This window comes from Battus philenor, unplaced genomic scaffold (genome assembly GCF_028537555.1).
Source record: "Battus philenor isolate CCGP_79_NKW_IND1 unplaced genomic scaffold, ilBatPhil1.0.hap1 SCAF_14, whole genome shotgun sequence".
In the NCBI taxonomy this organism is placed as follows: domain Eukaryota; kingdom Metazoa; phylum Arthropoda; class Insecta; order Lepidoptera; family Papilionidae; genus Battus; species Battus philenor.
This window is the reverse complement of record NW_027181676.1, coordinates 10,121,158-10,131,970: the sequence shown is the minus strand read 5'-3', so window position 1 is coordinate 10,131,970 and position 10,813 is coordinate 10,121,158. Positions and strand designations below refer to the sequence as shown.

General features: G+C 28.3%; 4 protein-coding genes across 6 annotated transcripts in view; 2 read left to right on the top strand and 2 right to left on the bottom strand.

Annotated features, from left to right (window-relative positions):
- Positions 1-337: 337 nt before the first annotated feature.
- Positions 338-3,578, bottom strand: LOC137933728 (testis-expressed protein 10). Its single transcript, XM_068777756.1, has 2 exons — positions 3,149-3,578; positions 338-2,411 (listed from the first exon to the last, which is right to left on the bottom strand). Exons 1-2 carry the CDS (start codon positions 3,506-3,508, stop codon positions 843-845), a joined length of 1,929 nt encoding a protein of 642 aa, XP_068633857.1. The 5' UTR covers positions 3,509-3,578; the 3' UTR covers positions 338-842.
- Positions 3,579-4,249: 671 nt separating this feature from the next.
- On the top strand, positions 4,250-6,101 carry LOC137933754 (nucleolar protein 16). Its single transcript, XM_068777791.1, has 3 exons — positions 4,250-4,448; positions 4,519-4,779; positions 5,759-6,101. The coding sequence occupies exons 1-3, from the start codon at positions 4,351-4,353 to the stop codon at positions 6,006-6,008; spliced, it is 609 nt and encodes a 202-aa protein (XP_068633892.1). The 5' UTR covers positions 4,250-4,350; the 3' UTR covers positions 6,009-6,101.
- Positions 6,102-6,134: 33 nt separating this feature from the next.
- LOC137933753 (protein DPCD) lies at positions 6,135-7,780 on the bottom strand. The gene is made up of 3 exons (XM_068777790.1): positions 7,232-7,780; positions 6,925-7,161; positions 6,135-6,307 (listed from the first exon to the last, which is right to left on the bottom strand). The coding sequence occupies exons 1-3, from the start codon at positions 7,613-7,615 to the stop codon at positions 6,203-6,205; spliced, it is 726 nt and encodes a 241-aa protein (XP_068633891.1). The 5' UTR covers positions 7,616-7,780; the 3' UTR covers positions 6,135-6,202.
- A 361-nt stretch (positions 7,781-8,141) lies between these two features.
- The window catches only part of LOC137933826 (RNA/RNP complex-1-interacting phosphatase homolog), a 64,255-nt gene continuing 61,583 nt past the window's right edge, over positions 8,142-10,813 (top strand). For 2 of the 3 annotated variants that reach the window (XM_068777889.1, XM_068777887.1), the window contains exons 1-2: positions 8,161-8,326; positions 8,401-8,476. In XM_068777889.1, the coding sequence (XP_068633990.1) occupies positions 8,304-8,326; positions 8,401-8,476 (99 nt within the window). In that variant the 5' untranslated portion in view covers positions 8,161-8,303. Of the gene's footprint in view, positions 8,327-8,400; positions 8,477-10,813 lie in introns of all 3 variants that reach the window. The other variant, XM_068777888.1, reaches the window with a different exon arrangement.

Genomic DNA, 10,813 nt, shown 5'->3' with positions numbered 1-10,813 from the left:
TATATAAGAATCTAGTATGTAAAAATGTCAAAGAGGCTTTATCATATTAAACTTAAGATACCTCTTATTTTTTATTAGTTGCCTATAAACAATGTTATATAAATGATTTTCAAGTCTATGGTCATAACAAATATGTGAATTATTGAATTAAATCCTAAACTAAAGTGTAATCAAAAACAGTGTATGTTAATTATAATTTATCTTAGTAAATGATTACAAAAGTTAATAATATTTTATTTTTTAAATATAAATAAATAAAGGAATTATATTGAGGATAATAAATATACATTAATCAAAATGTTTCTTACGGAACTCAATTTAAAGATTATTTCTCGATTCATAAATTTATTACATTAAAGTTCCTCCTTTTTCTTGAGTCCCATCATTTGAAAATATTTATTGCATACATAAACAATTATTTTAAAATTAACATTCATGCAATAATAATAACCTATTTTTGCTTTTTAAAAATGATTGTAATCAGCTTTGATAATATTTGTAATAATATTTTTTAGTCAAATGTACAGAGCTACCTTGAAAATTACAAGGGAGCAATATTCAACAGTACAGTACTACAAAGTGTGTGACTAAAAACACAATAATAAGGTAAAAACACTATTGTACAATCAAGCAATTATTTCTTTGATCTTAAGCATTCATCAGATATGGTGGTATAATAACCATTGCCTGAAGAGTTGACTGTTAAAATTCATGGTAATTCTGCACATTTTTCTAGTTGACAGAGTCATATTGGAATTACATGTTTGAATTAAATAAAAGATAAATTTATTGATATTTACTTTTTTCTCATGTGTATACATTACAATTAGCTTTTACACAATTTATATGTGGCCACTTTTACTTTTCAATATACCCAAAATATAGTTCCCATAATCACTCCTGTACTCACTATTCATTATTTGCTGTTCTAATAAGTTAAAGGATTTTTCATCCCAAGTATTTATCCAGTAAAGTATTGAAAACAATTTGTAGTAACTCCTATCACCTTTGAAATCACTTATTATAAGTTTTGGTAGATTTTGTATTACACTTGTTAACTTAGGTTTTATTATTTCATTAAACACTTTATTATTACTAGCTGCAAATTTATGAAGTATATCAACTGTATCATTAGTTATTGATTCCTCTATCAAAATATCTGGTAGAATTTTAAGCCATGACTTGTATGCATCACTGGCATGAAAACTAACTAAATTTTCATTGATTGCTATTTTACAAAGTACTGTAAAAATTTGTTGTCTGAGTGAGCTAGATATATTTTCATCAAAGTAAGTCTCAATAATTTTTTTTAACAATGACTCGACAACATTTACACTTTTGTTCCAAACAGATATTTCATTTGAAAAAATTTTATGCAAGATCTTAAAACCTATCTCTGACTCATTTTGAGATTGATAAAACATATGTTTTCTTAGGTAATTAAGTACAGATAGTATTTCTGTTTTATGTTTTTTTATGTCTATGTTCCGATTAATTATTATATAGAAATAGCAAATTTTTAAGTTTTCTGTAATTAGCTTTGGATTTGTTATACCATCATCAAATGGTAAATCAATATTTTTGTTGGATCCAGATCTTATTATTGTTACAAATGGGAACGAAGAAACAAAGTGTTGGCTAAATGAATCTCTGTAATCATGCACAAATGTTTTTTTTAACATACCTCTCGGGTATTTTTGGTCATAATGTTCTGTAACTTTCCAAACCAAAGATATTATTTCGAGAATGTATTTTAACAATATAGCTGCATCTTCAGTTATTACAGTTTCAATTTTTTTGTCTGCTTTTATACTAGGGCATGCTTCTAGCCATATATCAAAAAGTAATGGCATCAATGTTTTCACATAAGATCTAAATTTCTCTGCTTCATCTGATACAAGATTATTATGAACATTTTTAGAGGAAAAACAAGACAGAGTACAAACAGATGTATAAACAGGGTTGTATAAGGAAAAGTTATTATTGCTTTTTGGGTTAAAGATATATGTAGTTTCATTAGCTTCATGTTCTGTTATATAAATATCATTGTATTGAGCAAACTTACAGATAAATTGTTGTAAGCGATGAAAAACTTTTATTCTCCACTTTACTGTTGTTATTTGTCTGCTCAGATTAACAGTTAAAGTTCTCTCCTGTTTTGAATCTATCTTTACCTTTGAAATCATGTCCAGAAAGTTAGGAATAATCTTGTGAAAATCAAGTGCAATTAATCTAGGTGTACATAACAATAACACATCAAGAAATAAAAGGGAATCCTCCTGAATTCTGTTATCTATATGAGTCAGAGCACTCCTTAAGTACGTAGACAGAACATCAAAAAATGGATCCAATTTCTCTGAAACCACATTTGTTAAAACCAAATGAACTACTTTTATTGACTCACGTCTTACCTGCAAGAGAAGTTAGTATTAAACGGATGGTATAAAATTTTTATGTGAATAATTGTAATGAAAGCATGAAATCAGATGTTTCTCTTCTGAGGAAGAGTATTATAAAACAATTGTTAAATGAAATATAAATGGGAATTTTTTTTCTTCCTGTGATCCATATGACCATTTTCTTTTCTTTTTTATATAAAATTGGTGGCAATGAAAAAAGTATGTAATGTAAACATAAACCATTATGTTTTAACAAGTAAATTTTGTTCACATATCTTTTTAATAATATTTATTTTATTTTTATCCTATAACTACTATCTTATCTGATGCTTATAACACTAAATTGAAACATCATTGTTACAAATCTGAATTAACATAAAATATATATAAACACCTGTGAGACATCTAAGTCCAGCATTACAATGTTGCATTGCAACAAATAAATTAGTAGAATGGAGCATAGTAGTAAGTTCCAGATGATGATGATTACATGATAAATAATTCAAATTAGTGAATAATTGTATTTCAACGCATTTATGAAAGTTTTCACCAAGTAACACTTAATCATCATCATTTTGGCCATAAGCTACTGGAAATAGGCTTTCCCAAAGATTTAACCTTGGGTAAAATTATCACTCCACATTGTGGGTGTATATCCTATAATGTGTGGTCTAACCCCTGGGTTATATTGGTGACTTTCGTTCATCTACAGACCTTAATAACTAGTACAGACTATTATAAATACTTACTGTTTTTTCTATATTTAGTACCAAAGGTGTCACTCCGTGAATAAACTGACCAAGATTTTCCTCTATACAATTACTGTGTGTAGTTATTAGCTCCTTTAAACCAGCTAAAGCCTCCATTCGAGCATTTGTGTTAAAATGAGACAGTCGTGATATTAATTCTTTAGCATTTAGTTTTTTAGAAGACAAGAATTCTGTTTGTCCATGTTTTTTAAGTTGCTCCTTTATTATTATTTTTTTTACTTTAAAATTAGTTTTCGTAACGTTAGTACCTTTAGGTAATTCTTTTTTTCCTTTTAATTTAGTTTTCGCTTTCTCAGATTTGAGGAATTTTTGATATCTGGTTGCACCGGTTTTATGCATTTTTCTGAATTATTTTTTATTGCAAAAAACACTTAAAAATAAAAGAAGTATTCAGAACACCACCTTTATTTGAAAATATAACCTCAAATAGAAATAATAATGACAGTGACATATAGAAGTATACAAACTTAAACAATTGTCTATGATGTGGTCCAGTAATTTCACCATTTTACATTTATATATTTTTGATAATTATATTTTATTATGATTATACTATTGGCGTAATGACCCTTTCCTGATTTTACAGTTTTGAGGAATGAGGACTAGTGGATTATGAATCTTTAAAAAAATTACTGTCCTCAGTAACGTCCGGATTAGTGTAAAAACAAGAAAAAGAATCCACATACCTATCCATTCTGTAAAATAGGGCTATGTGGTTGTGTGTTTACACAACAGTTTTGAAGCAATCTTGTGAAAAGTAACAGTATAGACAGTATAATCATGTAAAACATTTATTATATAATGTGAATTTATGGAGTCCTTAGGTAATGCGAATAACTTTTAACTTTGTTAAATGTTTAGCGAAAAAATTTGCCTTTTAACAACCTACTTATAACAAATGTAGTAACATATGAAATTACTGTGGTGATGTGACTTAACATCTTATGTCGAAGTGCACGTAAATAATTGCGCTTAACGGTTTATTTTAAACTTATAGACAACTCTACATTTACATTAGCAGAGGTATCACTTAACTCAAGTTATACGTTACCTTTGTCTTTATGCCACAAAGAGGTAAATAAATGTCATATTGACGTTTCAGTTTATAAATACTTAAAAACAACGTGTTTAATATCAACATTGAAATTAATTTGAAGAAGATAATTTAAAAACCTAACAGGATGAAAGTTAAAAAACAACATCGTAAAAAGAAATATCTTCATAAACTTAATCGTAAAAGAATGAATAAAAAAGGACGCAATACAGGAACAGTACCATGGTAAGTTTTATAAATGTTACTTTCTGAAACTTACGTTAAAAATGACTAAATAATGGTTTTTCAATTATAGTCCAATTATAAAGGAAGCGTGGGACCACAAGAAGTCGTCTTATAAAAATTTAGCAGATATGGGTCTTGCAAATGATCCCAATAAGGTTATAAAAATACCAAATTTCAAACAACAAAAATTAAAAGAAGCCAAAGTAATCGTTGGTAAAGGAGAAATAGACAATAGTGACGAAGAAGAGATTGTCACTCAGGTACCTATAAAGAAAGAAGTAGTTGAAAAATTAGAAAAGGATGCTAGAGCCCCAAGAGAAAGAAGATTCATGTAAGTAATATTTTTTACATTGAAGATCCATTTATGTTGTATTTAAATAACATAGGAAATACAACATGTCAAGATTGTATCTCTTTCTTAATGTGAATACATTTCCAGGCATGGGGAGGAGTGCTAGGTTAATGACATGCCAATGCTGCAAGGATGATGTGTATCATGGTCAAAGTAGCTTTATTACATCATCAATCATCACAAAAATTTATAATTGTTAGCTTTTAAATAGTTTGATACTCAGAACTTAGTGGGGTTTTTATGATGATTAAATTATCATTTTTTTTCTTTAAAAATGGGACTTATGTTCAAGATGTCCAAATATATTGAACATACTTTGAAAAATATGTCTTTTGGCAGAGTTTGTGCTTAATAAATTCTTTAATTTCCAAAAAGATAATTTTAGGAATTGTAGACAAAAATAGAGACCTGAGAATATTTGTCAGGTCCATTTATGGATCTATTTAAATATTAATCTTAATTTATTTATTATAAGTTCATTGATAATAATTATAGATAACATTTAAATACACTTTCTTGTATTCTTTATTGGAATATAGAAGATATTTTAAGCAACACAAGCATTTTGTTCTAGTTTCTGCACATTTCACTATTACACTACTTTACTTATTTTGCTTTGGGTCCTCAAAATCATATTCTTGATTAATAGTAAAGTACAGTGAAGTAGACAAAAATTCCCCATTTTTTATTTCTAATATTTGATGAGAAGCAATGATCTCTACACAGTAATATTTATATATATATATATATATATATATATATATATATATATATATAGATTTATTTATATAAATATGTAATATGTTAAATTAATTATTCCGTGATACAAGAACTGTAACACTTCAAATAGGTGACCTTTCTTTGCAAACTAAATCATATTAAATTATGTTATATTAACTAAAGGAAGCTGCTTTATTGAAATAGATAAATAGTTTAATCTTCCTTGTTTTATACGCAGGTTGCCGAAGGGTCAAGTAGAATTCATAACTTACCTGATGGACAAATATGGTCATGATTACAAGGCAATGGAAAAGGACAGAAAAAATTACTATCAGGAAACTTGGAAACAGCTGCGAGCTAAAATTAAAACATTCATGAGCATACCCAAACAATATAGTGAATATCTAAGTGCAAAGGGACAACTGAATACAGAAGATGATGAAGAAGAATTGAAGAAACAAGCTAAAGCTTTAGCTATGGATGATTAGTTCAAGAAAAGTACAGAACACTCATAAAATTAAAACAACCTTAATTATATATGAATGCAGTAAGAATGTTTGAGGTTAAATAAATTGTTTAAAACTTAATGCATTTTATTTGAAATAAAGATTTCAAACAATACATTTATAAGTTGTATGTATTTTTCCATATATTCATTCATAACAATGATTGTTATAGTGCATTACTGAGTCTTGCAATCACTTGGGATATCCTTGTTAGGTTTTACTTTTTTTAGCTCCTGAAACCAGTCCTTTTCCATTTCAAGAAGTTGTGTTGGTTTGTTATACTGAAATCAGATGGATAACATTCAAGATAATCATAAAGATTTTCGAGTTATTTAAAAGCAGTAAATAAACAGGGCGATTGGTTATTAGTCTCAAAGGTTTAGAGGTGTAAATGCATTGCTCATTGGTTATAATTGTTGTTTTCACCCTATTCAAAAATCAATGATAATTAATGATAATACAGTAAGGAACAGCATTCAAAATTAGGATAACTACATATAAAAACAAATTCTAGTTTACTATCTATCCCTGCAGAGTTTGTTCTGCTAGAAGTTATTGGCCCATCATATTCCAATAGATAAAATTATTTTTTTAGTGTTCACTTTGTACATATAATTACTAGCTACACATTCAGCCCTTTAAAGCTTTTACATCTCCAATCAATCTGTATAAGTATGAATAATACTTAGTTGATAAAAAAATATTTGGTGTACTGAATCAAAAAATATTATATGCTTGCTCATTATCAGGAGAAATATAAAAATATGGCTGAAAATAAAATATTTACATAAGATCAAATTGGCATTTTCATTTCATTATTTTCCATCTAGTTATTTATTACTAATTTAAGTATGAAGTTATTCTAATATAAAATTTTAGATATTCATGTAATACTTACAGCAATTATTAAAGTGTTAAAATTATGAGACGCTTGTATGTTCGCTTGTTGTACTGGTATGTTTAATCTTTCCAGTTCAGGAACTTCAAGTTTTTTGTAATATTTCTTGTTGGTTGTACTTACAACAATACACCTATTGGTACTGTCAGCTTTGATTGAATAGGTTTCTATGGGATATGGCAAGTTTCTAATTCTCCATTCTAAATTTATTCTAGTGTTCCGTCTAGTAAGTATGGGCTTCAAAAAAAAATTCGAATGAGGCTTCTTAACAGTAAATTTTTAACATTATATGATAAAAACAATTTACCTGATCTTTACACTCTGTTAAATCAGAGAGTTCACTATTAGGTGTTACTTCTGGAATAGGATCACCAATCTCTACATACCATTTGCCTTCACCGTCTAATTTTCCCTTTACTTTCCAAGCTCTGCGTAACAAAACTTGCGTATCGACATTATATTCCTCAACCATTTCCCTTCCATCCTCAAATTTGTAGTGCACTTTTTTGATTTTGTCATCTTTTATGCACGACTTTTCGGCATTTAGTAAAGTTTTAAACCATAAAGTATTTTTGTGAATCATTCCGTTGTTTTCCTGAATATAAACACTATCTCTAATTCTCTTTTCAATACCCGTGTTAATCAAATCCGTTATATCTACACTTTCGATTAAACATGTCCTTCTTTTCATGTTTCTATAGAAACCATAACAATAAGATTTGACACAAAAACTATGTAGTGCGCTACAAATATAAAAGCTATTAAGGCATGTTTTACTAAAAGATAAATTACGACTAATAACAGATCATGAAATAGACCATTTATTATATATAAAAGGTTGTAAATAAATATTTAGTTGGTTTTAATGATTGTTACAATTTTAAAAAAACAGCTACGTTCACTTTCAAATTAAATATTATTGAACAGCATGTTCGATAGAACCTTTTCATCATATAATTAACATTTAATGTTCCTTATGCTACATATAAAACTTTAGACAATCGATTACAGATAACTAGTATGAAATTTAACGTATTAATGAAGTTATCAATTTTGTAAAGTTCTTCCACATTTTTACCCAATTTTTAATCGGAAATTTTTTTTTAATATCTTTCAAATGTATAACACAAACAAGCAAAATAATATTTAATATGATTATAACATCATATTGTTAATTACTAATATTAGTCGATTAGTTTTTTAACGAAACTCGATTACTTGACGTTTCGTTCTGCGATTCTCTTATTTACAAACATTTTGAGGTTATTTTAGGTGATGTATTTGTTTATTTATAAGTTGAATTCTAAAAATTGCAGGAGTATAAGTTGCTTCTAATTAATGTTATAGATGCGACATAAATATCTTCTAGAGGATTCGAAATGGTTGCTGCAATTCCAGATAGGTAATATGAATTTCAGCTTTGTAGTGTACTTTGTTATAGCGTTAATTCTGACCGTAAGGGTAATTCTGTTGCAGATGGTTGCAGTACAAAGCTTGCGGTAGAGTTATTGAAGGAACAAGAATTATATGCTTCAAAGTACCTCTCAAAAGGGTATGTATTATACCTTGGATTACAAATATAGTCTCATAAACTCTTGTTAGTAACCAATTTTACCTCATATACCCACTTCTTTTAGTAATCGGGTACTTAGGTACCCACAGATCTAAATATTCTAAAGTTTGTTTATTTTATTTAAAACAATAACTAACAATTTGTCTTGTAATATAAGTAGCATGAAACAGTTAAAAAAAAGACCCCGGTTCAGAATCGTATGAAATGGGCCTCTTGGTACTACGGAAATGTTGTCAATAAGCGCGACTCAAGAATTTTTTTTCCTACTAAATGGTTGTGTCTAATCTAAAACCTGTTGTGCTAGCAACCAAGCTGTATCTACTTATGAAAATTATAATGTTATCTACCCACACTCTCAGTTTCAATGGAAGCTTGTTATAATACCTGCGATTTGTCCATTCTTTGATATTTTAATTTGTGCTGTCATAAATAATTAAAATACAGACCATAATTTTGTTATGTGGCATACCAATTGGTAACTGCTGTATCGTGTGATGATTGGACTGAGGAAATATCACATATAAATTTGAATTTCAACTGTCTGGCGTTCGTCGGCCACTTTACTTTCACCTATGAAAGTCAAGGCGGCTTATAAAAACATTTGCCGCGTGTACAGCGACTGAAATAGCATATTTAATACGAACGCTGTCTCATTTTATTTAATGTAACCTTTGTATGCAGTGCCATATAAGAGCAACAAATATTGACACATGTAGCATGAGTTGCGAACACAAAGTTGAAATAATGACGACTTCGTCTGCCGCATTCACCTATAAAAATTAAAATTCCAGCAAGTTTGGCCAAAGAAATGGGTGGTGTTCGACTAATAATTCAAAGTAATAACATCACACTTATTATTTATTTTTATTAATTACATCAAATTTAGTCTTTCGCGCGTAACCAAATGTTCAAATAATTAAATAGGATAACCAAAAAATCAATGTTATTAATATGCATAAGTTTTATAAAGGCGAGATTGATATAGAAGTACCAATGCTATCTGTCATTTCATTTTTTAATGAATCATTCTGCAAAGATAATTGGAAAACTTATATGAAGTAAAAAAGGGCATGAAAATGTCTTTAGTTAAGTTGTTTTAGTACTGGAATTTTCACTTTTATGTTATTCTCGTCTTTCTCTTACACATCATTTTATGCAACCTTCACAACACAACTTTTAAGTATGTAGCATCACATGTATAATTGTTATAACTATATTATTCTGTAATACATAATATTACTATTAATAATTACATTGTTTTAATATCACTGACATAACAAAGGTAATTATAATTTTACTAACCAACAATATTTTTAAAGAGGTGTTTACTAATTTTCTGAAGCGCCATCTTTTGGTTTAATTGTACAATATGTTCTACTCTACTACAAGGTATTGTAATGTGTAACCGTGACACTAGATGTCTACACTGAGTTCTTCATTTTTGGTGTGTTGTAAAATGGTTATAGTAGCATACAATAAGTAGCATTTGAACTTGACGCACCGATTTCAAAAAGGATCAAGTGCCGCCTCACATAAACACGAAGAGCCGCTGGAAAGAAGAAACCTATGAATAAAGGAAACTTTAACACCGAGAGCTTTTTCCCTGTATTAAATGATTATATGAATACAAAATAGTATGGCATAAAAATAAAGCTGTAAACAAAAAAATGTGATAATGACCTAAATCTGTAATATTTGAGCAACGAGGTGAAGGAGAGGCGATGCACGAAAGTAGTTTAGTATGTAGAGGAATGCTAGAGAATTATAAAATGAAAGAAGAGCAAAATTTGAACATATGATGAAAAAAACATGAGTAAAGATTTTAAAAAGTATGTGAAAAGAATTATAAAAAAGAAAATGTGAATGCCCTGTCCCAAATCGGATAGAGAAGTACCAGAGACCCAATACCGGAAGCCATTTAAAAAAACAGCTCCATAAAATTAATAGCACCAAAATCTATCAGAAATCAAAATCTATCAGAATAGAGAGTAGTATCTAAAATTACTTTAGAAAAAAGTTACCATTTTACTTATTGTTGATTCAACGTACACGATTTATTTTTAACTCGTAACACAACGATTGTTATTGGACTTTTCAAAATTGTTTTAGTGTTATATGTTTTCATGTCAATAAACGAATAGAACATGACTCGACTACCGAGGGGTAATAGGATTAACTGTTATTTTTTATTATTAAATAAATGTCACTTCAAAATATTTTTTGTAAGATTTAGTTGAAATAGTAAACCGTACTAATAATAATGTAACTAAGTTTATAATTGAACTATTAGATTATTTTATTGTATACTGGTTGTTT